Source organism: Rhinatrema bivittatum, chromosome 13 (assembly GCF_901001135.1).
Source record: "Rhinatrema bivittatum chromosome 13, aRhiBiv1.1, whole genome shotgun sequence".
Classification (NCBI taxonomy): Eukaryota; Metazoa; Chordata; class Amphibia; order Gymnophiona; family Rhinatrematidae; genus Rhinatrema; species Rhinatrema bivittatum.
In genome coordinates, this window is record NC_042627.1 from 6,939,676 (window position 1) to 6,965,949 (window position 26,274).

The 26,274-nt window shown below is 46.6% G+C and overlaps 1 protein-coding gene across 2 annotated transcripts; it reads right to left on the reverse strand.

Annotated features, from left to right (window-relative positions):
- Window positions 1-6,105: 6,105 nt before the first annotated feature.
- On the reverse strand, window positions 6,106-26,239 carry TMEM134 (transmembrane protein 134). 2 transcript variants are annotated; one of them, XM_029575135.1, is made up of 7 exons: window positions 25,521-26,239; window positions 19,309-19,376; window positions 16,774-16,863; window positions 15,765-15,841; window positions 14,935-14,979; window positions 13,607-13,660; window positions 6,106-13,064 (listed from the first exon to the last, which is right to left on the reverse strand). In XM_029575135.1, the coding sequence occupies exons 1-7, from the start codon at window positions 25,695-25,697 to the stop codon at window positions 12,904-12,906; spliced, it is 672 nt and encodes a 223-aa protein (XP_029430995.1). In that variant the 5' UTR covers window positions 25,698-26,239; the 3' UTR covers window positions 6,106-12,903. The 2 variants fall into 2 exon arrangements, with proteins under 2 accessions (XP_029430995.1, XP_029430996.1); XM_029575136.1 differs by having other exon boundaries at window positions 12,922-13,165.
- Between the last annotated feature and the right edge of the window lie 35 nt (window positions 26,240-26,274).

Genomic DNA, 26,274 nt, shown 5'->3' on the forward strand with positions numbered 1-26,274 from the left:
CTGGTGAGAGAGGTAACTGTGGTGGGGCCACTTGGGAATAGTGATCATAACATGATCAAATTTGAACTAATGACTGGAACAAAACAGGAAAAAGCATAAGCATTGTCAAGTTAAGGCAGGCTAAGAAAGTATCTGAAATGAAGTTATCCATAGAGGCAAAAACTCATAATAAACTTTTAAAAATATATCTAAAGCAAGAAACCTGAGGGAGTCGGTTGGACCATTAGATGACCAAGGGGGTTAAAGAGGCTCTTAGGGAAGATAAGGCCATTGCAGAAAGAATAAATGAATTCTTTGCTTCCGTGTTTGCTAATGAGGATGTTGGGGAGATACCAGTTCCGGAGATGGTTTTCAGGGGTGATGAGTCAGACGAACTGAACGAAATCACTGTGAATCTGGAAGATGTAGTAGGCCAGATTGACAAACTAAAGAGTAGCAAATCACTTGGACTGGATGGTATGCATCCTAGGGTACTGAAGGAACTCAAAAATGAAATTTTAGAATTTAGTTAAAATTTTAACCTATCATTAAAATCGGCCATTGTAGCTGAAAACTGGAGGGTGACCAATATAACCCCAATATTTAAAAAAAAAGCAAACAAAATGTTAGGAATTATTAGAAAGGAAATGGTGAATAAAACAGAAAATGTCATAATACCTCTGTATTGCTCCATGGTGAGACCGCATCTTGAATACTGTGTACAATTCTGGTCGCCGCATCTCAAAAAAGATATAATTGCGATGGAGAAGGTACAGAGAAGGGTGACCAAAATAAGGGGAATGGAACAGCTCCTCTATGAGGAAAGGCTAAAGAGGTTAGGACTTTTCAGCTTTGAGAAGAGACAGCTGAGGAGGGGATATGCTAGAGGTCTAGATCGTGTAAATGCAAATTGGTTGATACTCTTTCAGATAACAGGAGTAGGGGGCTTGCTATGAAGTCAGCAAGTAGCACATTTCAAATGAATTGGAGAAGATTCTTTCATTAAATGCACAATTAAGCTCTGGCATTTGTTGCCAGAGGATGTGGTTAGTGTAGTTAGTATAGCTGGGTTTAAGCAAGGTTTGGATAAGTTCTTGGAGGAGAAGTCCATTAACTGGTATTAATCAAGGTGTCTTAGAGAATAGCCACTGCTATTACCTTACATCAGTAGCATAGGATCTACTTAGTGTTTGAGTACATGCCAGGTACTTGTAGCCTGGATTGGCCACTGTTGGAAACAGGATGCTGTGTTTTCCTTGGTCTGATGCCATACTGTATGTTCTTAATCTCACACCTTTAGTGGGGTTCCCTTCAGCATTCTAGGCAAAGTGATTTTATAATTCCCATCCAGTGCATTCAGATGCTTATCTTGAGACTACATGGAGAGAGAAGTTAGAACTAGGCCTAGAGCTCAGCATATTAAGTAAATAGACCCGTGTTTCCCAACTAGGGTGCTGTGACTGACCTGCAGTTATGCCGTGAGAAGAGCCAGGTTTGAAAAGATGAGGTGCCAGCAGACTTCCAATTTCTCCCTTCCCTGCCTGCAGGATGCCCTCCTGCCCGCAGAGGGTGTCAGAGCAGTATCTTATCACCTGCTGCTTCCCTCTGCTGATGCTATTGCAGAGGCAAGCCAGCAGGTAAGTGCTACTCAAGACTTGTCTAACGACAGGGGGAAGGATGAATATGCCACAGGGTCTAGGGAAGGCAATGACAGGAGTGACAAAAACTAGGGCTAGAGGGACTGGGTAAGGAAGATGATAGAGTACTGGGGTAGAAGGAGAGGGAAAGGAAGGTGATAATGCCAGGGGAGAGAAGGTTAAGATGATGGTACCAGAGGGATGAAGGGAAGGGAAAGTGGGGATGATAGGAGAAGGGGATGCCAAGCAGGGGGGAGAGAAAAAAAGGGAAGAGAAAGTGATGCCAGGGTGGTGGGGAAGAAAGGGAGGATAATATGATGCTAGGAGGTTGAGGGAAGGGAAGCCCATGGTACCAGGGCTGGAGGAAAAGGAAAGGGTGAGGGAATGTGATGATGGCAGAGCTGGGGTGACAGGGAAGAGAAGACGACTGTGAAGATGGGAGTGTGCCACGATGAAATGAAGCCTGTGCTTGGGCATGCCATGACACAGAAAGGTTGGGAATCACTGCATTAGACCAGTGGTTCTCAACCTTTTTTCTGTCGGGACACACCTGACAGATGGTTCTCACATGCGTGACACACTGACCCATGATAGTCACGGGGCTAGATGTAAAAGTACAGTTTGCATCCACGGGAACCCCCCTGACCCACAATAATGGATGTAAAGCAGAATTATGACATTCCCCATACAACTCACCCTACAAAAAAGATATTCTGGTTCTGGTGTCATCGCAGTAAAAGCAACTCAAACTCCTTCTACTTCCAGGCTCAATAGCCCTACTTATGAAAAGACAGCAGTTTACCACCAATGCACGTCCTCTTGAGAAAACACAACAAATAAGACTGATAAAACTCTTACATGCTAGTAAAATATCTCATCTCGGTAACAGACACAGAACCGACCTAACATACTCCCAGGATCTGTAGTAATACACATAAACTAATCCGCATACAGTTACACCTGTATTATGGAATACACTCAAACAGGAGCAACCCTATCTATGAAAAGGCAACACCACAAATATTAAATCAGGCCCTAAAAACCAATACACCTCTTATTAGGAAAACAGAACTAGCAAGCAGCTATAGATCCCCACACAGAAATAATTGTAAAACTATACTAATAAGCAGAATAAATGTTTCACAACAACTATGAACAGAACAACATCCAACAATTAAAAACTCATAAAAACTATTAAAAATTCTCCAAACACCAAAAAATATTTCAAAAAAAGCAGACACATCACATAATATTAAATAATTAAAATGGCAGTCAATCAAGAAAAATAAACTTAAAAAGCCACCTTTACTTACCCCCTCCAGCAGCTCTCCTACTCCTCTTCCATGCAGGCCGTAGCACACACCAGAAGCAGCAGTAGTGGCTAAGCTCTATACTCATGGTCCTCTTCCTGAGTCCCATGTCTCTCACACACACACCATACTAGTCATGCCCCCATGACCAGTTTCTGTCTCTCACACACCAATCATCTCCCAAACAGTCTTTGACACACACACACCAGTCACCTTCCTGAACAGTTTCTCTCATGCCATACACACACACACAGGCTTCCCACTCCCGTGTTCTACTTACATATATGGGCTTCTCACTCTCATAATCACTTTCTCTGTCTCACACACACACTCACCAGTCTCTCACTCCCATGCTTGTTCTCTCCACATGCACAGGCTTCTCATTCCCATAATCACTTTCTTTCTCTCTCACACACACACACACCAGTCACCTGATCTCTCTCATGCATACACACACAGGCTTCCCACTTCCATGTTCTGTCTTACATATACAGGCTTCTCCCTCCCATGCTGTGTCTCACACACACCCAGGTTTTTCACTCCCATGCTCACTCTCTTCACATGCACAGGCTTCTCATTCCCATAATCACTTTCTCTCTGTTACACACACACACACCAGTCTCTCTCTCATTTCCATGCTCGCTCTTCACTGCACAGGCTTCTCATTCCCTGAATCACATTCTTTCTCTCACATTCACACACACACCAGTCTCTCACACACACCATCACCTTACCAAGCAGTCTCTCGCTCATGCATGCACACACACACAGGCTTCCCACTCCCATGCTTTTTCACACACCCCCCCACAACACCAGGCTTCTTACTCACATACCCAGATTTCTCACTTCCATGCTTTTTCTCACACACACACGTGAGTCACATCCCTGACTGTCTCACACTCTCACATACACATCAGTCATCTCCTTGAACAGTCACTTTCATTGTCTCTCACATACACACACACACACCAGCTCTCTGACCAGTTTCTCTCACTCACACACAGGCTGGCTGCTTCTCACTCACTTCCTCTTCCCCGCCCCTCCCCGAGCACAAATGGGAGCTGCAGCAGCCTCCTCCTCCTCCAGCCCCCGCAGGCCAAGAAGGAAGACTCCCCTCGGCCGCGGGAGGCTCCTGCTGCTCTCTCCTTTCCGGCTGCTTCAATTGCTCGGGGGCCGATGCTGCTGCTGCTGCCGCTGCTACTTTTCCGCGCGGCACGGGCCGGCTCTTTCTCCTTCCCGCGCACCCCGTATCACTTCCTGTTCCGGGTCACGGGGGGGGGGGGCGCACGGGAAGAAAAAAAGGTCAGCCACAGGTGCCAGGGCTTCTTCCAGCGCCGCTGCCGTTCCCGCTGGGCTTCAACGTTCTGACAGTGGAAGGAAGAGCAGCGGGAGAGCCCGGGAGCGCGCGACGCACCGGCTGAGAATCGCTGCATTAGAGCACCGTGCTTTCTAACTTCTGAAGCCTTGGGCTAGCATATCCCACTCGCAGATTAAGCAGCCAAGCCTCTGCTTACTTACAAATCTCTTTAAATGCATCCAGTATTTTTTTTCTTGCCATTCCATGTATTTTGTTGCTCTCTTGATTGTTTCCTAACTTACGCTTAACTATTTCAAGTAGAGTTCCTGCTATAGTCCAAGCCACGAGCTGGATCCCTTCAAACGACAGAATCCAGGGTCTCTACCCTGCATTCTGGCATACCAGAGCATTCAGGCCTTTCACACTCACACAATACATTAACATTTACATCTCAGAAACAAAAGGGAACGTCAGTCATATTACCATTTATTTATTTTAAAGAGATTTAAATTCATAGTTTAATCATTGGCATGAAAGGAAAAAGTCATTTAGAGGTAGTGATCGTGGCATCGTTGGCCTTCTCTTTTCATTCTGCTTACCCCAGGCAGGCACGCCCTGTGCAATCATGGCTCAGGAATTCAGAGTGTGGCATTTGGTCAGCGGCAGGGACTGCACAGAACCAGCATGGTCCCCGGAACTAAAAGGAGAGCTGTATTCATTGGCACGAGTGGTGCCTTATCCAGGCACCCTTCGTTTCCGCATAACCAGAAACACGCCAATTATACATTTATAGTCACTGTGGCTGTCCTAGAAGCCAGACTGAGCTGTAAACCTTGAGGCCTCATTTAAAAAAGCAAAAACCTCTTAAAACCAATTAGTTTACCAGCTGATCTAAAAATCAGAATTCATTAGTGCCAGTAGCAATAGGACTACTGCTTTGTGTTTTTCTCAGACAGTAAGTGGCATGTGAATGCCTTATGCAATCATATCTCCAGCACATGTGCCCAATGCTTATTTCAACAAATTAACTAAAATAACAAACATGTTCCCAAATCTCTATTCTTATTAAAATAATTTACATATTCTCTCTGCTACAGATGCTTTTAGTACTGTCAGAAGTCCTCAATACAGAGTTCATGCTGTGACCAACTCACAGCCCACGGACGATCGTTACAAGTTAGAAACACAGCCCTACCAGCACATCACGGCGTAGTCAGTTATCAAGATTAATGCAACATTCTTTTCTAAAATTAGTTTTCTGGTCGAGGCTCTTTCAAGCACAGGAGGAGAGAAAGGTGTAGCAGCTCAGCAGTTAATCCACAGGTTCAGCATCTGAAAGATTCAACCCAACCTGGCTCAAGCCTCAGGTTCAGTCCCTGTCTTGATCGCTGCCTCCAAGAAAATATCTTTTCCGCTGGGTCTGGAAATGTTTTACCGCTATGCACCCAAACAACATAGCAGGGAGGGAAAAGCAGCTCTCCCTAAACCCAGAAAAATGAACGTAATGTTGATTGCTCCACTCCTGTTTACTCCCAGGACAGCAGGATGCAGCACACTGATTAGCACTGGCTGCATGGCTAAGGGAGAGGGACTCTCAAACCTAGCCCAGGACTTAGAGGGAGGATTATTGCTGATAAAAGCTTTGCTTCCATACTCTTGTTCCCTTAAAGAATATAGATAATTGTAAAAAGTAGTGTTAATTGCACTTTTACACAGGTTGAATGTATGCATATTGTATGTAAACTTCACATATGTTCCATAGCCCAGTTCTCCCCTACACTGCTCAGTGCTCTCTTATGTGCACACTGATTTTGTTTATATACATAACATTTAATGAATACTTAATGCCATAGGACTACTGTTAACATTCTAGCTTCTCGGATAAGCAGCCCTAGCATAAAGTCTGGTGCCTGGATTTTTTTTTTTTTTTTTAAATTTCAAAAAAAGAGGTAGCCTATTACCAAGACATCTTGACAACTGAAATCTTCAGTGGCAGGGAGCATCCATCCAGTGCTGATTTGGGGTTGGCAGAGAATGTATAGGAAAATTGGTTCTTACCTGCAATTTTTCATTCCTGAAGAAGTACAATAAAATCAGTCCAGACTAATGCGCTTTGCCTCCCTTCCAATAGACAAAGTTTTGCAGGCATCACCTCTTAACACAGTGTGCCACATGCAGCTCCTCAGTATTAATCAATACCCAAGCAGATTTAAATACAAAAAAACACCCCTTTCAATAAAACTACCATTATAAAATACCATGAACTAGCAGAGTAAAAATTGTCAAAACAGATTTAAAGAGAAACCTATGCCATTCTTCAGAAGATTCCAATTGTAGGGAAAAAACAGATCGAGCAAACTCTCCACCATGCTCTCCCCTTTCCTGGGCGGGACTCTGGACTGATCCATGGTTCTACAGAAACGAATCAAATTTTCCTTTCCCTGTACATACCCAGATCAGTCCAGAGTCCTGGGAAGTACCAAAGCTTCTCTAACCGGACTGGGACTGCGAGAGTCCTGCTCGAAGAACACTTTCACCAAAGCTACAGCCATCCAAAGTTGGACATACAACCGGTAGTATCTGGCAAAAGTGTGCAATGACTTCCAAGTGACCGCCCTGCAAATCTCCTGAGGCAACATCAACTGACATTCTGCCCAGGAAGTCGCCTGTGAACGGATAGAATGAGCCCTTAACCCCTCCAGGATAGGAGGGCTGCCTAATACATAAGCAGAACCAATCGCTTCCTTTAACCAAACTCACAATCATGGCCTTTGAAGCTTGCTGACCCTTTCTGGCCCCACTCCATAGGTCAAAAAGGTGACCTCCAGAAAAGGCCGGAAGTTCCATTGACTGACTCACATGAAAAGCCGAATCAACTTTAGGTAAGGAAGGAACCCTCTGCAAAGAAACTCTGAAGTCCAAATCCAAAGAAAAGGTTCCCTACAAGGCAGGGCCTGAAGCTCAGACACTCGCCTAGCCAAACAAAATAGCCACAAGTTAGCCCTTTTAAGGGGTTCATAAGGCACCACACACAAGCTCTTAAGCACAAGACTGAGGCTCCAAGAAGGACAACTGATGACTAGGGGGCCACAAGTGTATTGCTCTTTGGAGGAAACGCATAATGCCCAGATGCACAGCCAAGGATGCCCCTTCGATCTGGTCTAAAACATCCTAGGGTGGACACCTGAACCCTCAGGAAGGATAGCCCTTGTGACAGACCCTTTTGCACAAAGGCTAAGATCTGCAGCACTGAAGCTCTCCTAGGTGTAACATCCTGCTCTGCACACCAAGACTCAAAGACTCTCCACACCCAAATGTACGCTAGGGATGTAGAGGTCTTGCGAGCCCAGAGAAGAGTATCAATAACATCCTCCGGATACTCTCTTTTTCTAATTGCCTCCTTCCAAAAGCCAAGCCACGAGAAAAAGCAATCTGCCTGATCAAAAAAAAGATAGGGCCTTGCCGTAGAAGATTTTGCAGATGGCCCAGCTCATGGGGCCGTCTACTGTGAGCTTGGTTTGTGGATCTAGTCAAGGTTGACTAGGCCACTCCAGGGCCATGAGAATCACTCTTCCTGGGTGGATCTCTATTCTTCGGAGAACTTTGCCCACTAGAGGCCATGGCAGAAATACATAAATCAGCACTTCGGGAGGCCAGGGCAGGACTAGTGTCCACTCCTTCCGCCCCGAAGTCCCATCTGCATCTGAAGTGGGACACTTTGGCATTCTTGTGGGTCGCCATGAGATCCAAGTGAGGCTTGCCCCAATTATTTGCGATGAGAGTCATCGTTTCCTCTGATAGCTCCCATCCTCTAGGGTCCAACTGCTGACAGCTCAGGAAATTTGCCTGCACATTGCTCGAGCCCACTACATGCGATGTTGCTAACGGGGGGGGGGGGGGAGAGGTTCTGTTCTGCCCAACACATCAGCATCAATGCTTCCCTAGCCACCGCTTGACTCTGTGCCCCCTTGGCAACTGATGTTTGAGAGAGGACTCGTACCGCTTGATGGCGCAAGAGTGGGAGAAAGGCCTGGAGTGCTAATCGCACCACCCTAGTTTCCAAAAGATTGATTGAACGCTTAGTTTGTTCTGTTGACCATTGACCTTGCATCACTTGGGACCAACACATGGATCCCCAACCAGAGAGACTGGTGTCAGTAGTGACTACCACCCACTCCTCATGTCAAGTTGTCCCGTGCAAGCCACGATAGACTAGACCTGGCAGCCTCTGAATGGAAGAGGGAGATGAAACTGCTCCAACTTCGGGTCCCACCAAGAAAGTAGTGCCCTTTGAAGAGGTCTCATATGAGCAAACACCCAAGGAACCAATTTCAAGGTTGAGGCCATGGAGCCCAGGATCTGTAAATAATCCCAGACCCTGGTGACCCTGATCTCCAGGAGATTCCAGACCTGTAACTGCAATTTGCAGATTCACTCCTGAGGAAAACTTTCCCTAGACAGGTGTAGAAGTGCACTCCCAAAAAAATCCAGGCCCTGAGATGGGGGACAGGTGCTCTTGGCAAGGTTGATTATCCAGCCTAGGGATCTCAAACAGTCCATGATGAGATCCACTGACTGATGGCACAGGTCCTCTGACTTCACCCGGATGAGCCAGTCATCCAGATACAGGTGGACCAGGACACCGAGTGCTGCTGCCACCACCACCTTGGTGAACGTTCTGAGGGCGGTGGCTAAACTGAAGGGCATAATCGCAAAATTGGAAATGCTAAGGATCATGAACCTGAGGTATCTTTGGTGATCTGGATGAACTGTTATATGTAACTAGGCCTCAATCTAGTTTCCATCCAGAAATGTGGCACCTTGAGTCACGTTCACCTTCTGGAGATCCAGTATGGTCGGAATGATCCCTCCTTTGGTACCACAAAATGGGATGTGACAGTATTCCATCTTTGTTCCTCCTGGGGGACAGGAACAATGGATTCCAGCATTCACAGCCTGTAGATGGTCTGTTGCACGACCAGCTTCTTCTTGGGGGAAGCACGGGGGGGGGGGGGGGGGGGCACCATGAACACACTTCTTAGAGGACTAGCAAATTCTAAGGCGTAACCTCTTTCTATGACACTTAGAATCCACTGGTCCGATGTGATTTTGACCCACTCCTTGTAAAAAGAGGATCAGCCGACCCCCGATAGCTGGCACAGAGGAGTGGGCCGGGCCATTTCTCATTGCAGTGTCTTGGAAATGGAAGGTCCATGGCCTGTGCTGTTGTGGCTGGCTCTGAAAGGACTGGGATCAAGACAGACCTCGCCGAGGCCTGCGACCTGATTTCTGCTCTGGCGGGGACACCTTTGGTTCCAAAAATGAGAACCAAGTGGAAGAAAACTTATGGATCCTGTCAGCCTTTCTTCAGGCAATTTGTACACCTTATTCTCCCAAGTTCTTGATAAGTTGTTACAAATCTTCACCACAAAGCTTGCCTTTGAAGGGGAAGGTCCCCCAACCATGCCTTGGACGAAAAATCCACTGACCAGTTGTGAAGCCATAAGAGCCTCCTGGTCGAAACAGCTGACACCATGGTTCTGGAAGAAGTACGCACAAGATCATAAGGCATCCGCTCCATATGCCATCAAGTATTGAGCTTGCTCCGACTACTCCAGCGACAGGCACTCAAACTGCTGTACCCATCGCAAGCTGGCGCACACTACTACACACTGCCACTCTTATATCCATCGCAGACAAAAATTCGTTTCCGGTACACCTCCAGCTTCCTGTCTTGAAAATCCTTCAAAGCTGATGCGCCAGCCACCTGACAATAGCCCACTTCATGACCATGGACACCGAGGCAGCTCTCCAGTGCCTCTTTGGGTAGAGGATACAATTTATCCATGGCCCTGACCTTCAGGTAGAGAGTGTCTCACTCCTTGAGAATTAATTGTTTCACCATCTTATGAAAAGGGAAAGTAGTGACTGGACCTCGCAGATCAACCATGACTGATCCACTGAGTTCTGGTCCTGCTCCACCTGCGGCATGAGAATCCCCAGCTCTGCTAAGACATGCGGGATAAGAGGGGCCAGCTCCTGCTGAAAAGATGCAGCACCCTGGGATCGTCCCCTTCCAGAGTCCATCTCCCCCAGGTCCTCCGACGACACGAGGGTCATCCCGAGGGCAATTGGGGGGGGATCTATGTTCCTGGACGTGTGATCACAGCTAACCAGGGACCTGATAATGTGGACCCTGTTGGCCCCTGCCGAAGCCGAGGTAGTGGGCACCTTGTTGGGAGACTGAAAAAGGCCGCTTGGCACTCCCAGCCAAAAAAGCCTGGTGTATGAGTAAAATAAATTCCGGAGAAGGGGGGGGATCCAATTCAACACCCACCACAGGAGCGAGGTCCCCCTCTCCCAGCCCTTCCAAGCCCCCCCCCCCCCCCCCGGGCTGCTATGTACCAGCAACAGCAAAGGAGGAAATTCCCCTCCCCCAGCTGGTATCTCCTCCGATTGCATGGGAGAATGCAAAATGGCCACTGTTCCCCACGCTGATCGGGAACAAAACTGCCTCTGCAGGAGGAGGAGAGTGCACCCGACACGGCTCCTGCTGCTGGGAAAGAGACTGCAGCTCCTCTCAATGAGCCCTTTCCACCAGGGAGGCAGAGAGCATAAGAGGCCCTAGATAACCACAAGCAAGGCTCCCCCCACAGCAAGAGGGACGTGGAATAATCAGCTCCTCCCGAAGGAACTGCTGTGACCACGGCAAAAACTAATCACTGACCTGGAAACTGCCTCTGGGCTGGTCGGGAAGCAGCAAAAAATGCCCAGGACAGAGCACAGCCAGGTCCATCTCTCTCTACGGTTTGGTCTTTTTTTTTTTTTTTTTTAAATTAAAAACTTTAAAAGGCTGCCCGAACCAAAATAAACAAACTAACCTCTCCTGAAAGGAAGAGGAATGGCAGAACTTGTGCTGGGAGCAGAGGGAAGGGAGTCAGACCACTGATTATTACCCCCCCCTCCCCCCCAGTGAACCAGCCCAAACAAATTTGGGGTCCCCAACCCCTGCTCGCTCCAGTCTACCAGGAAAGATGGCCCCACCAGGACCTACCAACCTCCTGGGAGGCACAGTGCTCTGGGAAAAAAAAAAAATTAGAGCTGCCAAGAAAAGCAAGAAATTGTCCCTTTTTTTTTTGCTTGGCCAGAACTGCAGTTTTGTACCACCTCCATCAGCTGGAGACCGAGAAATACTGAGGAGCTGCAGGTGGCATATCAGGTTAAGAGGTGGTACCTGCGAAGCTTTCTCTGTCTCCATCTGCTGGAAGGGAGGCTAAACCCAGGAGTCTGGACTGATCTGGGTATGTACAGGGACTTGCTCCTTCCTCCCTCTGTTAAAGAGGTAGAGGAAGGAGCAGATATCACGGCATCCCCCCCCCTTCTGGGCACAAAATGGATGCTGCTAGTAGCTAAGAAGCACAACATCTAGCCTAGTTTTCTGGAAAACTCCTCATTTTCAGTTGTTAGGTTAGGCACCAGGACTGATCACTTAACAGTAAATGTGCTGCTTCTGTTCAAAGGCAGATTACTCAATTAATGCTCATTAACGCAAACTCCTCCCTAGGTCTGCTCTGCAACTTTCAAAATTCTATTGCATAATAAAAAGGTGGCTAAATCATTGAACTGATTCTGGATAAATACAGATGCACCTTCTTCTACTATACCCCCACCAGGCAAGGGACATAGCTGCATGCCTGCTAGCACAAAAGATCCCCTTGTCAGGCAGGACATAAGGCAACAGCGGCCAGAGTTAAAGGAAGTTTTTGGAGGAAGCTATTGGGTCGTGTGATGTGTTCTGTTGTACACCCTTCAGGACTGGCGATTGTCCATTGCTGGTGAAGGCACTGGAGACCAGAGCATGTGTCCTGACTCCGGCAATACCTGCAGCAGACGGCAGGCTAGACAAGACTGAAAAGGCATAGCATTTGTGCGAGAATGTGTTTAAATGACTTCCTTTCATTTGTGCAAGAAGTTAAGTTGACTTTTGTAACTACATTTACCGCAGCAGCTGTAAACCTAGCATGCTCCTTCACGGCTTCGAGCAGCCTGTGATTCTTGCTCGGTGGGTAGCGTTACTTGATAGTGCATAATGTTACTCCGTCCACTTGCGTCAGACAAATTAAAAAAAAAAAAACAAAACACAGCCAGAAAAATCCACGACTGCGTTGAACAGACAGCTTCCAGTACTGCATGTGCAGTTGGTGGTGATACAGATATGGCAAGAGAGGAGCACAAAAACTGAAGATAAAGTCTAGGAACTCTCACCCCTGAATGCTACACCAGACACCTTTCCATCCCTCCCTCCCACCTTTGTTCAGGGAGGTCTTCAGCCTACAGTAGTCAGTCACTATCTTCCCACGGCAGTTGCCTTCACAAAATTCAGTGGCATAGTAAGATCCTTTAGCTAAGATGCTGCAGTTTCTTCAAAAGAGAAAAATCCTCCTTCAGAAAGCAGGCAAGCGTCCAAAGTGAATGTGCAGACATCGCTTCCTAATTGAATTTGTATATACATTGAAATCTTCAGTCCATGAGTGGCAGGGGAGGGCGTTTGCCATTCTCCTTCTCACTTTCATTTTTTGCTCTTCCCCAACAATTCGTATGCAAAAGGTCTGGCAAATGAAGTAACTTGGGAAGCAACAAGATGGTACAGTCCATGGACCCGTTTCCATGGGAACATGGCTTATTTCACAGAACCTGCTCCAAGCAAGAGGATCCAGAAAATAAGTTGCTTCGGTTTGTACCATGGGAACTTGAGAAAGGAGAGATCCGCCAGCCACGGAAGGGACCGCCTCGAGCTCCGTCCACAGATGTCACAGCAGAGAGAGGAGGATCTCTTCCCAGCTTCAAAAAAAATCAAAGTCACTTTTCAAAGTAAGGCAAGTAGAAGAACTGGAAGCCCTTGCGGCCTTTCACGGCACAGTAGATAAAGATCACATGATACACTGAGAAGAGAAAAAGCACAGGCGAGTCCTGAGACGGCATCTGAAACCTCCATATACCACCCCCCCCCCCCCCTCAAACACTGTGCCATCCATGCAGTTCCACAATCCCTGCCTCCCTCCTAACATTCCCTGAAATAAAAAAAACTAATTAAGCTTTAACAGTTTTTCCAACAAAACAGGACAGGTTATTTATTTATTTTTAATGAAGACAGCAACGATGCCGATATATACGACACAGCCAAGACTAACTATAGCCCCACAATGTTTTCAATACCCTCTCTCATCACCCAACCTGTTCCCCCCTCTTAGACTGAATGTGTTAATGCATCCCATATTTTCTTAAAAGGTAGTAATCTACTGTTACAACCGTTTCCTATTCACAAAGCCCAACCCTCCTCAGACAGCTCCCGGATATCCTTATCATCTGAGTGTCTCCCTTACCTCCTGGTATGAGAAGCAAGAATCCTGGGACAAAGAAGATGGCACTAGAGATACCTACAAAATACAAAGGGGCATCGTGAAAGTACGTAAACCATGTCAATCTCCCCGTGCAGAGTCCTAACCCATTCCTCACAGTGTTCCAGGATGAGCTCTCCCCAGTACGTAAACGATACAAGCTAGTCCATGTCAACCTCCCCGTGCTGAGTCCTAACCCATTCCTCACAGTGCTCCAGGATGAGCTCTCCCCAGTACGTAAACGATACAAGCTAGTCCATGTCAATCTCCCCGTGCCGAGTCCTAACCCATTCCTCTGTTCCAGGATGAGCTCTCCCCAGTACTACAGCACCCAACTGAGTGCTCCCCACTGCCAGGACCCCTTACACAGACAGAGCCTGCTCATGGGTCAGCTACAGACATTCTGCCCATCAGACATCCAAACAGCAAAGCTACCCACCATGAAAGTGCGATTATGAGACCAATACTTTTACAGAAAGAAGACCTAATCTAATGGGATCTGGGCATTGTCTGGCCATGGGAAATTACTCCTAGAAAAACAGACAGATAAGGACCATAAAGATCCATTTAGTCCACTGTATCTCAATCCAGTCCTCAGGCCACACATAGCCAATCAGGTTTTCAGGCTACCTGCATGAGAAATTTGCATATAATGGAGGCAGTGCATGCAAATTCCTTGCAGATATCCTGAAAACCTGAATGGCTATGTGTGGCCTGAGAAACCCTGATCTAGCCTACCCAAGTTGCTTCCCGTTACATTGCCACAGACACCAGTTCATCTCTGACTAGTTTCTTCGTTTCTCTGCAACTAAGCAGTATCTGTGCTCATCCCAGGCTTTCCTGAATTCTGTTTTAGTTTTTGCTTCCACCAACTCCACTTGGAGGCCGTTCCATGCACCCACTAACCTCTCTGTGAAGAAATATTTTCTAAATGTTACTATAGTCTTGGAGCCTCATATGTGACCTAGAGCTCTCTTTCCACTGAAAAATGCTTACTATTATATCTTCACTGTTATTCTGCAAACCAAGTATTATTATTAGGACAATCTTGAGTCTTACTTATTAGCCTTTTACATGAAAATTTCGAGAAAAACACAATCTGTAGGAAATCTGCAATCTACATAGGGGCCCTTTCTCTATCAAAGAAAACTTGCTTGGAAGAGAGGTTATCAGCTTTATGGCTAGAAATTAAGGATCAGAACTTCCAACAGGCACCAAGAGGCCCGTGGCAGCGCACAGCTGAACATCTAATTGCCACTACCCCATGGCTCATGTTACTGGTCTTATCATGCAAGTGAAACATGCAAACTTACCCTGCGATGGATTGACCAGTAACCCAACACCAACCAGAACAAGAACTGAAAGGACAAAAAACCCAAGTCATGGAGAGAAAGAGGTCAAGTTGGATCCATTATGGTTATAGTATGGCTTGACATCAAAAGCAGTACAATTGGGTACGGTTAAGAGGACCTTCCCTTTCCTTCTTTGTTTTGACCTGGCAGTTTCATATGAACCAGGACTTGGATCTGGTACCAGGAGCCTTTGTTTGCAACTAAGTGATAGTTCAAGAAGTCCATTAACAGCTAGTAATCAAGTTTACTTAGGGAATAGCCACTGCTATTAATTGCATCAGTAGCATGGGATCTTCTTAGTGTTTGGGTACTTGCCAGGTTCTTGTGGCCTGGTTTGGCCACTGTTGGAAACAGGATGCTGGGCTTGATGGACCCTTGGTCTGACCCAGCATGGCATGTTCTTATGTTCCCCTATTTTATATCCCTCCCAATTTTTATTTAATCTAGTCATTGCAGTGACTGGGTCCATACATCAGGCCTCGAATCCTAAATCCAGCCACTGGGTGTCATTGTTTAACAATGACCAGAACTCCCTCCTCCCTGGGGGGCTAAGAACCCTTCCAGTGAGTGGAAGACCTAACTTGGGGATCAAATCAGCAACCACCTTCACAGCAGTGCACAGCACTTAATCACTGGGTGTCCTTTTCTCAGATGGGAGCTCGTGTGTATACAATAAAAATGACGACCTCTGCCATCTCACTGGCAGAAAGAGATAATTAGCATCCAGTGTGCCGACCTCATCTCTTCACCAGAAGCTGTAATGTAACGAGTTGGTGGGGTCTCACACTTACTGATTCCCAGCAGCAGCAAGATGAAGGAAGCCAGTACTACTTTCCAGTTCTTCTGGATCAGGGGGTGCTGAGTCCAGCTGGCCCACGGAAGTAGAGAGAGAGGACAGCAACAAAGACATATTAATGAAGAATGCTGGCAAAAACCATGCCCAGAACACAAACCATGAAATGTGAGAATTCAAACAGACTGAAAGCGACTAAAGGAGAACCTGTTTGCCATGGTTTTATTCCTCACCTTGAGCAAACTGAAAAGGCAGGTAATGAGCGGAAGAAATAAATAGAACAAACCCCCGGAAGTCTCTCTCAAAACATTTTTCTGTTTCTTGCAGATGTTTTAAAGGTTTTAAGTTACTTTGAAAATGATGTTATTTTACTGCTATTGGCACCATCACCCTCCAAGCTACCAGAATGGAGCAGTCCCACACTAATGACACTGGTTTTCTTGTAAGCATGAAAACAAACACAAAACATGAAAACTGCTGCATGCCGCTATGTGACACTTACATTATAATAATACAAGGGTGCAGCTTTAAAACATCTTTTCCTCAGCAGCTCAATCACCTCTCTCTTGCTGCAGTGTTTATCCCTCAAACTCAGTAGACCTCTCCCCAGCTTTCTTGACCTGCACATCTGGTGTCTCAGGGGACCCTCGTCAGCCTAAGGACTGGAAGGACACCTCAGAGGGGTCAACCCAGTCACAGACCAGCAGGAAATGCTACAGTGCCAGCAGTGGGCCCAAGCATACTAGCTGTATGGTGCACTCAGGCCCAGCCCACCTCAGCAGACGGGGAATCCACATTTGCATCCCTTGCACTGTAGTGCTGCAGTCTAAACCATGGACGCACCTCTGTTTTTTAAATTTGAAGCTTGCTTTTCACAGGCGAGTCGAGCTACGTATGGGTGTCTATCCCCAAAACGACGCGTCTCACACATGGTCTCCCTCTTGCCTCAAGAAGTCTTAGCCACGAGGCTGTGTGAGCATTTGTCTCTCTCCTCGTCTGTTGCTTACCTGAAGCACTCTCGGTACGAGAGCTGAGTGGTATTACTGATGGTGCTGAAAGACCACTGTGAGCTCCGTGTGGATGATCGCCCAGGATCTCTGCAGTGTAAGAAATGGAGACGCATGTTAGAATAGGACAGGGAAACACCTACAGTACCTGAATGTAATCCACTTTGAAGTGACTGAAAAGCAGAATATAAATCAAATAAAAAACCTACACCACAGAAATCCTTATCTCGTCAGCTGCTTCCCTTGGACTCCCAGCCAATTATATCAAGAATGCTCCTCTTTGTAACTTTGGGTGATTTTCACATGTACTTTTAGTACAGATGCAGTATTAAACCCCCCACCCCCCAACACTGTCTTACTGTACTCAGGTGTTGTGAGGGGCACCCTATTACATGTAAATTAATAAGAGTTGCAATAAATGCTTAGCATACATCCCCGTCTCTTCAATCCACCTAATGGTGGAGGGCACCCACCTATTGCGTATAGATTAGCTCGGATGCATTATGTTTAAGGTCCCCAACAGGCCGATTCTGCAAGGTCCACGGGAAAACCGGCACTCAAGCCCCAGCCACCTCTCCTGGGCGCACAATAGGTAAATTGGTTCTTACCTGCTCGTTTCCATTCCTGCAGATCAGTCCAGACTCCTGGGTTTTGCCTCCCCTCCAGCAGATGGAGACAGTTTTACAGACACTGGCACTTAACACGAGGTGCCACCTGCAATCCCTCAGTATTGATCTGTAGCCAAGCTCAAAAACGGAAATACCAAAAACCAACTAACATCCCTGCACAAGCATCGGGAAGCAGAGAAAAAAAAAACCAGACAGAACCACACCCACACAAAATCCTGTGCAGGACTAACAAAACCTGCACCATTCTTCAGAGTAATTACAAATCGGTTAGAGCGAACTCTCCAAAATTCCCTTTCCTCCAGTGAGCAGGACTCTGGACTGATCTGTGGTACTACAGGAACAAAAATTAGCAGGTAAGAACCAAGTTGTTCCTCTCACTGTACGTACCCAGATCAGTCCAGACTCTTGGGATGTACCAAAACGTCCCTAGACAGGGTGGGACTGCGAGAGTCCTGCTCGAAGTACACTTTCAAAGCCCACGGCTTCTGGAGCCTGGACATGCAAAACGGTAGCGCCTGGTGAAAGTGCGCAGTGATTTCCAAGTAGCCGCCTGGCAGATCTCGTGGCAAAACTTGCTGACCCTCGGCCCAAGCGGCCGCTTGGGAATGAGTAGAATTTGCCCTTAGCCCCTCCATGATAGGATGACCCTGACATATGCGCAGAGCCAACAGCCTCTTACCCATCTCACAATCGTGGCCTCTTAACGCTTTATGCCCCTTCACCGCTCCAAAGCACATAAAGATGATCTGACAAGCAGAAACTATTCGTGACCTTCAGGTACTGCAGCAATGCACATTTCACAACCAGAACGACAACTCTCTTGCTTGTGGTGCTGAAGGATCCACTATAGGAAAGGACAGGAGCGCTTCTGCCTGATTTAAGTGGAATGACAAAACTACCTTCAGCAGACAGGAACTGTTCAAGGAAACACCCAACTCAAGATTCTCAAAAAAAGGCTCCCTACAGGACAAGGCCTGAAGCTCAGAGCTCTTCCCTGTGGAACAACCAAATCACCTTGGGATCATCCCCTTCCACAGATGGGCTTTTATTCAGCATCTGACCTGGATCCTGGTCAGCGAACCCCAGATCTGACCCAGACTGGCCCTGCACAAGCGGATCCACCTCTGAAACCTCAGAGGTGTCGTCCACTGCTGTAGATGACGCTCTGCTCTTCCTGCACTCCCCCCTCCCCTGCTGGTGCTGCAATTAGCTCAGCCCCATTGTAGCTCCTGCCGTAGACGATGCACTTCCATCTGCTGGAGACAGAAATACTGAGGAACTGCAGGTGGCAACTCGTGTTAAGTGGCAGTAAAACTCTGTCTCCATCTGCTGGAAGGGAGGAAATACCCAGGAGTGATCTGGGTACGTACAGGGAACCTGTATTTAAATGGGGAGGGGGAGGCGCTAGAGAGGACTACGTGCCCCTAGCACCCCCTCGGCCCAGGAGAGGTGGCTGTCAGTGGGTTCAGAAAACAGACAAGGAGTTAGGAAAACAGATGCTGGTAAAACGCTTGCAGGCGTTAATTCCTGAGCACACAATGTGCTGATCAGCCGCACTTTTTCTTCTTCAATATCCCGGGTAAATTACTAATAGTCTCATCAACGTGCATTTGCATGTGATGAGTGTTATTAGTGCTGGGGGGGGGTTAGACACATGTTTGATGCACTAAACCCCTTACTGCATAAAGGGGTAGTGGATGTGCGTCAAACGCGCGTCCAACTGCGGGTGAAACAGTGCACTCAGCCTGCACGTGGGGAACCTCGCTATTACACATGCAATAATACATTGTTAAGCATACCCTTGGGCCCTTCATCACGCCCACCAGGTGGGGGGTAAGGGGGTGGAGAAAACCTATTTCAAATACATTAAAATGTTAATCACACCCCCCCCCCCCTCCCCAATCACCTGACTTTGACGCCATCAGGAGGTTTTCCATTCAGCTGTGGGCCATTTTCTTCATCATTCTCCAGATTCTGGCACAAAACAAATCAGGAGATAATGTATCAGTTATTTTATTCTCTCTGCCCTTACCCCAGAAGGGTACAAGAGGCCTGAATATCATGGTCGCGTAGAACATTCGCTAAGACACCAGAGGCAGGTGAAGGTAGAAAGGTGTGCGCGCGCCTTGGAAGCACACGGTGCTGTCCCATCATGCCAGTGGCCGCTGGGTACATTTGCCTCCAACTCTCTAAAGGTTCAATTAGGTTCTTACCTCGAGTCCTGTCAGACTAAATGTCACGACTAATCCAGACAAGTGGGATTTGTCCCTCCTACCAGAAGTTGGAGACATAGAGCAGACTGATCCGATTCCCCTCCCTATGTATTCTGGTACAGCAGGGAAGGAGTCAAGTCTCTTGCCCAAGCTGAATAGTTATGCTCCTCTGGAACTCAAAAATAAAATATTACCAAACTGAAAAAACACAGTTTCAGGAAGAAAGGAGACCAATAGTAAGGGATTGATCATCACCTCTGCTCTCTTTTCCCTGTGTGACAGACCCAAGTACACGCCAAAGGACTGGGGAAAAAGCACTAATCTGGATAAATAGGGTAATTTAAAAAGGTAAATCAAGATAAAAATTCAGAAGCACCTAGGTCTACTAAATGTAGGACTTCAAACAACCACACGTGTCCCTATTTGTATACATATGGACAAATAATCCAAGGAAACGTGCAGGATAAATTAAATGTCCATGCAAAACTCAATGCTCATCATTTATATTTACTTAATGCGGCAACTCCACATCAATTCTGTGATGTTTTCAACATGGAGGATAACCGGGCGTGCCATGCTGAAGACATCACGAACTGATAAAAGTTTTCCTTCGTCCCTCCCAACGCAGCAAAACACGGGTCCGCGTCGGGGGACCCGCTCGTACTCAAGATTGTGGAGTTGCCGTATGAAGTAAATATAAACGATGACCGTTGAGTTTTGCGTGGAGATTTAATTTATCCTGCACGTTTCCTGGGATTATTTGTCTATTGTGTGCGGTGTTTCTCCCTTTGTGGATTTTTGGAATTTATACTTAGATATAATAATCAGATGTGCAATTGCCCTGTTGAAACGCTAGTTAAAAATAACTATTCACATTCCAAATGTATGTAACAATGTAGATACAATTTAATTACCCCAGAGTGTAAATATATACATTACAAATCTTCATCTGTCAATAATCATGATATATAGTAAATACCAAATCTTGACAAAGACACAATGTTACAATATAATAAACATGAATCTGTGTGTCTAGACCAAACTGATGTTTCTATATTTTCAACACATAAAATGTGATAGGAATATTCCTCGAAGCACTCAGTATCATACAGGACAAAAAGCCTGATACAGTGGTAAGTATGAACAATGTTGCATTTATTCAATGATCAGCTGGGCAACTTCACAAAAAAATGGTGCTCCTGCCATCATAGAGCCTACAAGTGGTAAATATCGACCTGCCTGCAGGGAAGCGATGTCGGCATCTCCCTCATCTGGTCCTGTAACTTGCTGATTCGTTTATCCGTTAAGTACACTTTTCTCTCTCCTCATATGGAAATGAACTGGAGAGAGATCAGTATTTGTGAGGGCCCCATCCATTCCAACTTCTGCATGAATGTCTCTGTAACTTGGGCATCCCTCTAGCAAGGAGTCCATTCTTATCAATAACTCTCTCTGTGCAGGTAACGCTGCTGCTGCTACCACCATTAAATTTTATTTATGAAGGTCCTGGGGTGGAGGAGAATCCAAAGGGCAGAGTTATGAACTGATAATTGCTTCCCAGTGCAGCAGAGCGCAGGGAGCGCCGAGGACGTGGCGCTACAATTTGACAGATACGCTTGTTTCTTATTGTATGAAAGTACGGTAGCCTAAGAGACTGCTTCACACCTTTCAGATCTGGAACCAACCAAAATGCCCCTTCCTTCTTTGGAATAGAGCAAATTTATCATCCCTTTCCTCTCTTCTCTTGGCACTGCTACCACTGCTTTCAAATAAAGTAATCTGTCTATTGTTACCTGTACTGTCTTTTTTCCCCCCCCTGAATCTTGCATGGGGAAAGAACAAAGGCTTCTCTTATTGGGGTTTTCAGCTGCAAGGTATATCTCCCCCCCCCCCGGACTCGAGTTATGCAGGTCCACTCCCTGTAGCATTGCTGTAGATGCCTGCCTACTAGCAGGAGCAAGGAGTGGCCTGGCACGATGTCACTGGGTACTCTTACATGAAGCTGGCCCTCAGCTGTGTCTGCACCCACCCACTGCACCTGCTGCCTCAGAAAGGGCTGTACCTTACCCAGAGGCCTGGATCTCCACACACTGCACGATTTACACTGACTATATTGCCTATTCTCCTTTGGCCTAGCCGTAAGAACATAACATGCCATGCTGGGTCAGACCAAGGGTCCATCAAGCCCAGCATCCTGTTTCCAACAGAGGCCAATCCAGGCCATAAGAACCTGGCAAATACCCAAAAACTAAGTCTATTCCATGTAACCATTGCTAATGGCAGAGGCTATTCTCTAAGTGAACTTAATAGCAGGTAATGGACTTCTCCTCCAAGAACTTATCCAATCCTTTTTTAAACACAGCTATACTAACTGCACTAACCACATCCTCTGGCAACAAATTCCAGAGTTTAATTGTGCGTTGAGTAAAAAAGAACTTTCTCCGATTAGTTTTAAATGTGCCCCATGCTAACTTCATGGAGTGCCCCCTAGTCTTTCTATTATCCGAAAGAGTAAATAACAGATTCACATCTACCCGTTCTAGACCTCTCATGATTTTAAACACCTCTATCATATCCCCCCCTCAGCCGTCTCTTCGCCAAGCTGAAAAGTCCTAACCTCTTTAGTCTTTCCTCATAGGGGAGTTGTTCCATTCCCCTTATCATTTTGGTTGCCCTTCTCTGTACCTTCTCCATCGCAATTATATCTTTTTTGAGATGCGGTGACCAGAATTGTACACAGTATTCAAGGTGCAGTCTCACCATGGAGCGATACAGAGGCATTATGACATTTTCCGTTTTACTCACCATTCCCTTCCTAATAATTCCTAACATTCTGTTTGCTTTTTTGACTGCCGCAGCACACTGCACCGACAATTTCAATGTGTTAGCCACTATGACACCTAGATCTCTTTCTTGGGTTGTAGCACCTAATATGGAACCTAACATTGTGTAATTATAGCATGGGTTATTTTTCCCTATATGCATCACCTTGCACTTATCCACATTAAATTTCATCTGCCATTTGGATGCCCAATTTTCCCGTCTCACAAGGTCTTCCTGCAATTTATCACAATCTGCTTGTGATTTAACTACTCTGAACAATTTTGTATCATCTGCACTCAGCCCTCTTCCAATAGATCTGCTTTAGACTTCTAGCAGTCTCTGTGGCCAATTTAAAATGTGCCATCCTGGCTCCACTGAACTGAAAGGGTTCTACCTCTCTTCAATCTGTGGAGCCTGCTGCATGTACCAAACCAATGCTTGTACTATATCCTGCACACATCACTGCCTGGAGCAATTATCTGGCCACTCCAAAGGTCTTCCTGGAATTTATCACAATCTGCTTGTGATTTAACTACTCTGAACAATTTTGTATCATCCGCAAATTTGATAACCTCACTCATCGTATTCCTTTCCAAATCATTTATAAATATATTGAAAAGTAAGGGTCCAAGTACAGATCCCTGAGGCACTCCACTGTCCACTCCCTTCCACTGAGGAAATTGTCCATTTAATCCTCTGTTTCCTGTCTTTTAACCAGTTTGTAATCCACGAAAGGACACAGACTTTCTAGTTTTCTTAGAAGTCTCTCATGAGGGACTTTGTCAAACACCTTCTGAAAATCCAAGAATACATCACATCTATCAGTTCACCTTTATCTACATGTTTAACCCCTTCAAGGAAATTAAGCAGATTTGTGAGGCAAGACTTCCCTTGGGTAAATCCATGCTGACTGTGTGCAATTAAACCATGTCTTTCTATATGTTCTGTGATTTTGATCTTTAGAATAGTTTCCACTATTTTTCCTGGCACTGAAGTCAGGCTGCTGATACTTATATATTTTATTACCTTGTGATAATTGTATAACCAATGTGCAAGAATTAAAGGAAAAATATAATCTGCAAAGTTGTCTGCTTCTGCTCCCCATCCATCTGATGAAGCCCCAGCAAAGGCATGTGGGGCACTTCTACAGATAAAAAAAAGCTACAGGAATATTCCTGTTTGAAAAGGAAGCCCTTGGAAAGCAGGGATTGGGGCTGCCAGAAGGGCTGGGAGCATAAGCCAGCTCACAGGTCCATGCTTGGTGCCACTTTTCCTAGAAGCACAGTGCCCCACACACCTATCAGGATGAGGCACCCTGTGGCGTGAGGGGCAGCCACAATCCTAGGTGAAGAATAGCCCTCTGTTGGAGTCATTTTTTGTTACTTTTGCTGAGGATGTATATAGGAGGAGAGGCCATATGGATTCAGAGTTTTCACCCAAACACAAACTAGTTTGAAGGCCACAGGCCAACCTCTGAGTGAACTCCTGTTTACTGTCTTGCACTGTGAAATGTTTATGAACAGGCAAGAGTCTGTTTAGTTATTCCACTAAGTCTATGATGAGAAAATTAGCAATTAACTTATATTAAAGCATGAGAGAAAAAAAAAAGTGAAGGCCACACTGCTGTGTCTAAAATATAACTCAGAGGGAGGAAACGCCACTGCTTTCACAAGCATGTGTGAGTGTATAAGGAGAGACAGCGAGAAAGAGGGGAGAGTGGGAGCCCTCGCCATGATGGTACGGCTGGTCCTTTGAAAATGTAAGCTTTTTATATCTAGCAATTGTTATCTACCATTACTTCTATATGATCTGATTTTATTTGTTCTACCCTCCTATTGCTCAACTAAACTTACTCTTACCTGGAACCGTGATGTACTGAATCAGTTTGTGTGTGGCTATTTGCATAGGGGATAAGTTCCTGGGGTTCAAGCCCCCAGGTATAATCCCAGTAATTGCATGGCTATTTGTGTTGGGGATAAACTCCTGGGTTCAAGACCAAGTATAAGCCCAGCAATTGTGTGTTTATATGAGATTAGCCCCCACGCAGGATACCAGTGTGCATGGTCTGAACCCATAACGCCCTCATGTTTTGCCACTTTCAAGTGTATTTTTCAGGCTTGTGGCATATAGTGGGGCTGATGCAATACAGTGCATTCAGCTGAGTGCACAATTTAACCCTTGGTTGGATGTACATCCACAACTCCTTATGCTACAAGGGTGATTAGTGCGTGCAAAATGGGCATCCAAACCCTTGTGAAATTAATGGCGCTCATAACATGCAAATACATAGATGAGGCTATTAGTTATTCTCCCCATATTGCCCCTCAAAAAAAGTGTAACCAACCCACACATTTTTACATTGAGAAACATGTACAGAAAAGCAGAAGATACTGCTTTTCTGGTACATCTTCTGACAATATTGTGATAGCATAAAGTTGGAGGAGCCAAAAAAAAAGCATGCAGGCAGTCAGGTTATGAAAAGAGATGCTCAAATAATGGAGTGTCCATTTTCCTAACCTGAGGCTTTGCACAGATTAGGAAAAGCAGATGCCTGTAAAACTGAGTGTCCATTTTCATAACCGGCTGACAACCACTTCCTCCTTGGCAACAGGCACCCAGGGGCACACATTTATCGCTAACACCTCCTTGGCAGCATGACCCCTCATTTAAATATTCAATCTCAGGCCCAGGAGAGGTGCTGGGCATGCGTTAGGAAAGCAAGTACTCCACACTGATTTTTTTGCATCAGCCCCAGTGTGTATATTAGCTATTAATTTGCTGTTACAAAATACAAGAATTTGCAAGTCAGGATTCATCTGTCTCTAGCTAACGTCACTGTTATTATAAATGACACTTACATAAGCTTTGGAGCAGTTTTCTCCTCATATAGAATTGCAAAAGTGGGCAGAAAAGGTAAACCAAAACCTGCTTTAATGGATCATTTTACCCCTAAATCTAGAGTCCACTTATTGGACAGCACAATATCACGATGTGCTTATAAGTGACAGAAGATTGCTGTGTGCGTGCGCGCGTATAAATGAATCTAAAACGATATTCACGGGCAGCGAGGAGCACCACGCACCTGGTACTTCAACCGGGACTGCTTTTCGCCGTCCTCGCCGTCCTCGCTCTTCCCCTTCCGATCGAAATGCAGCGTCCCGAAGCGCGGCGTCCCGGCCCCCACGCTGTCCTCCCGCTCCTCCAGCGACAACTCGAAAGCATCATCGATGCTGAAGCCGGGCCGCACCGCCGCAGACATGGGGCACCGAGGCCCACGGTGCCAGGGGGGGGGGGGGGCTCCGGTGCACAGGGCCAGTCACCGACTCCTCAAACGGTCACCCAAACCCATGCAGAAACTTCCAGGGCTGCTCGCGTCCACTCCCCGTCAGGCGCTTTACCGGACTCCGCGGGGCGGCGAAAACAGCGAAGGCCCTTCGGTTGCAGCCACCACAGGCGGCCCGGCTGGACGGGAGAAGCGAGCAAGCAGAGCGTTATCCCGCCAGGCCCCCGCCCCCAAACAAACCCCGCAAAGCCGCTGGGCCCGGGCGGTACCTGCGCGAGGCCAGGGAAAGCTCGCGGACGTGGCCGCTTTCTCCGCCTCGGAGCGCGCGCCTCTTACATAACAGCGCCCAACTTTTTCTCTTCCTCCCTCAGGGAAGCGCCAGCGGAGCCTCGCGCGCCCTCCTTTCCGGTTTATTGTGTCAGGAGCCGCGCGCGGCGGCGGCACCGCCCCCCTCCCTCCGAGCCGCACAAGTCGAGCCTGGAGCCGATCGATCGCCCGCTCCGACGCCGGCCGGCGAGGATCGGGTGCTCCGGTCCCGGCTTTCTCCCGTCGC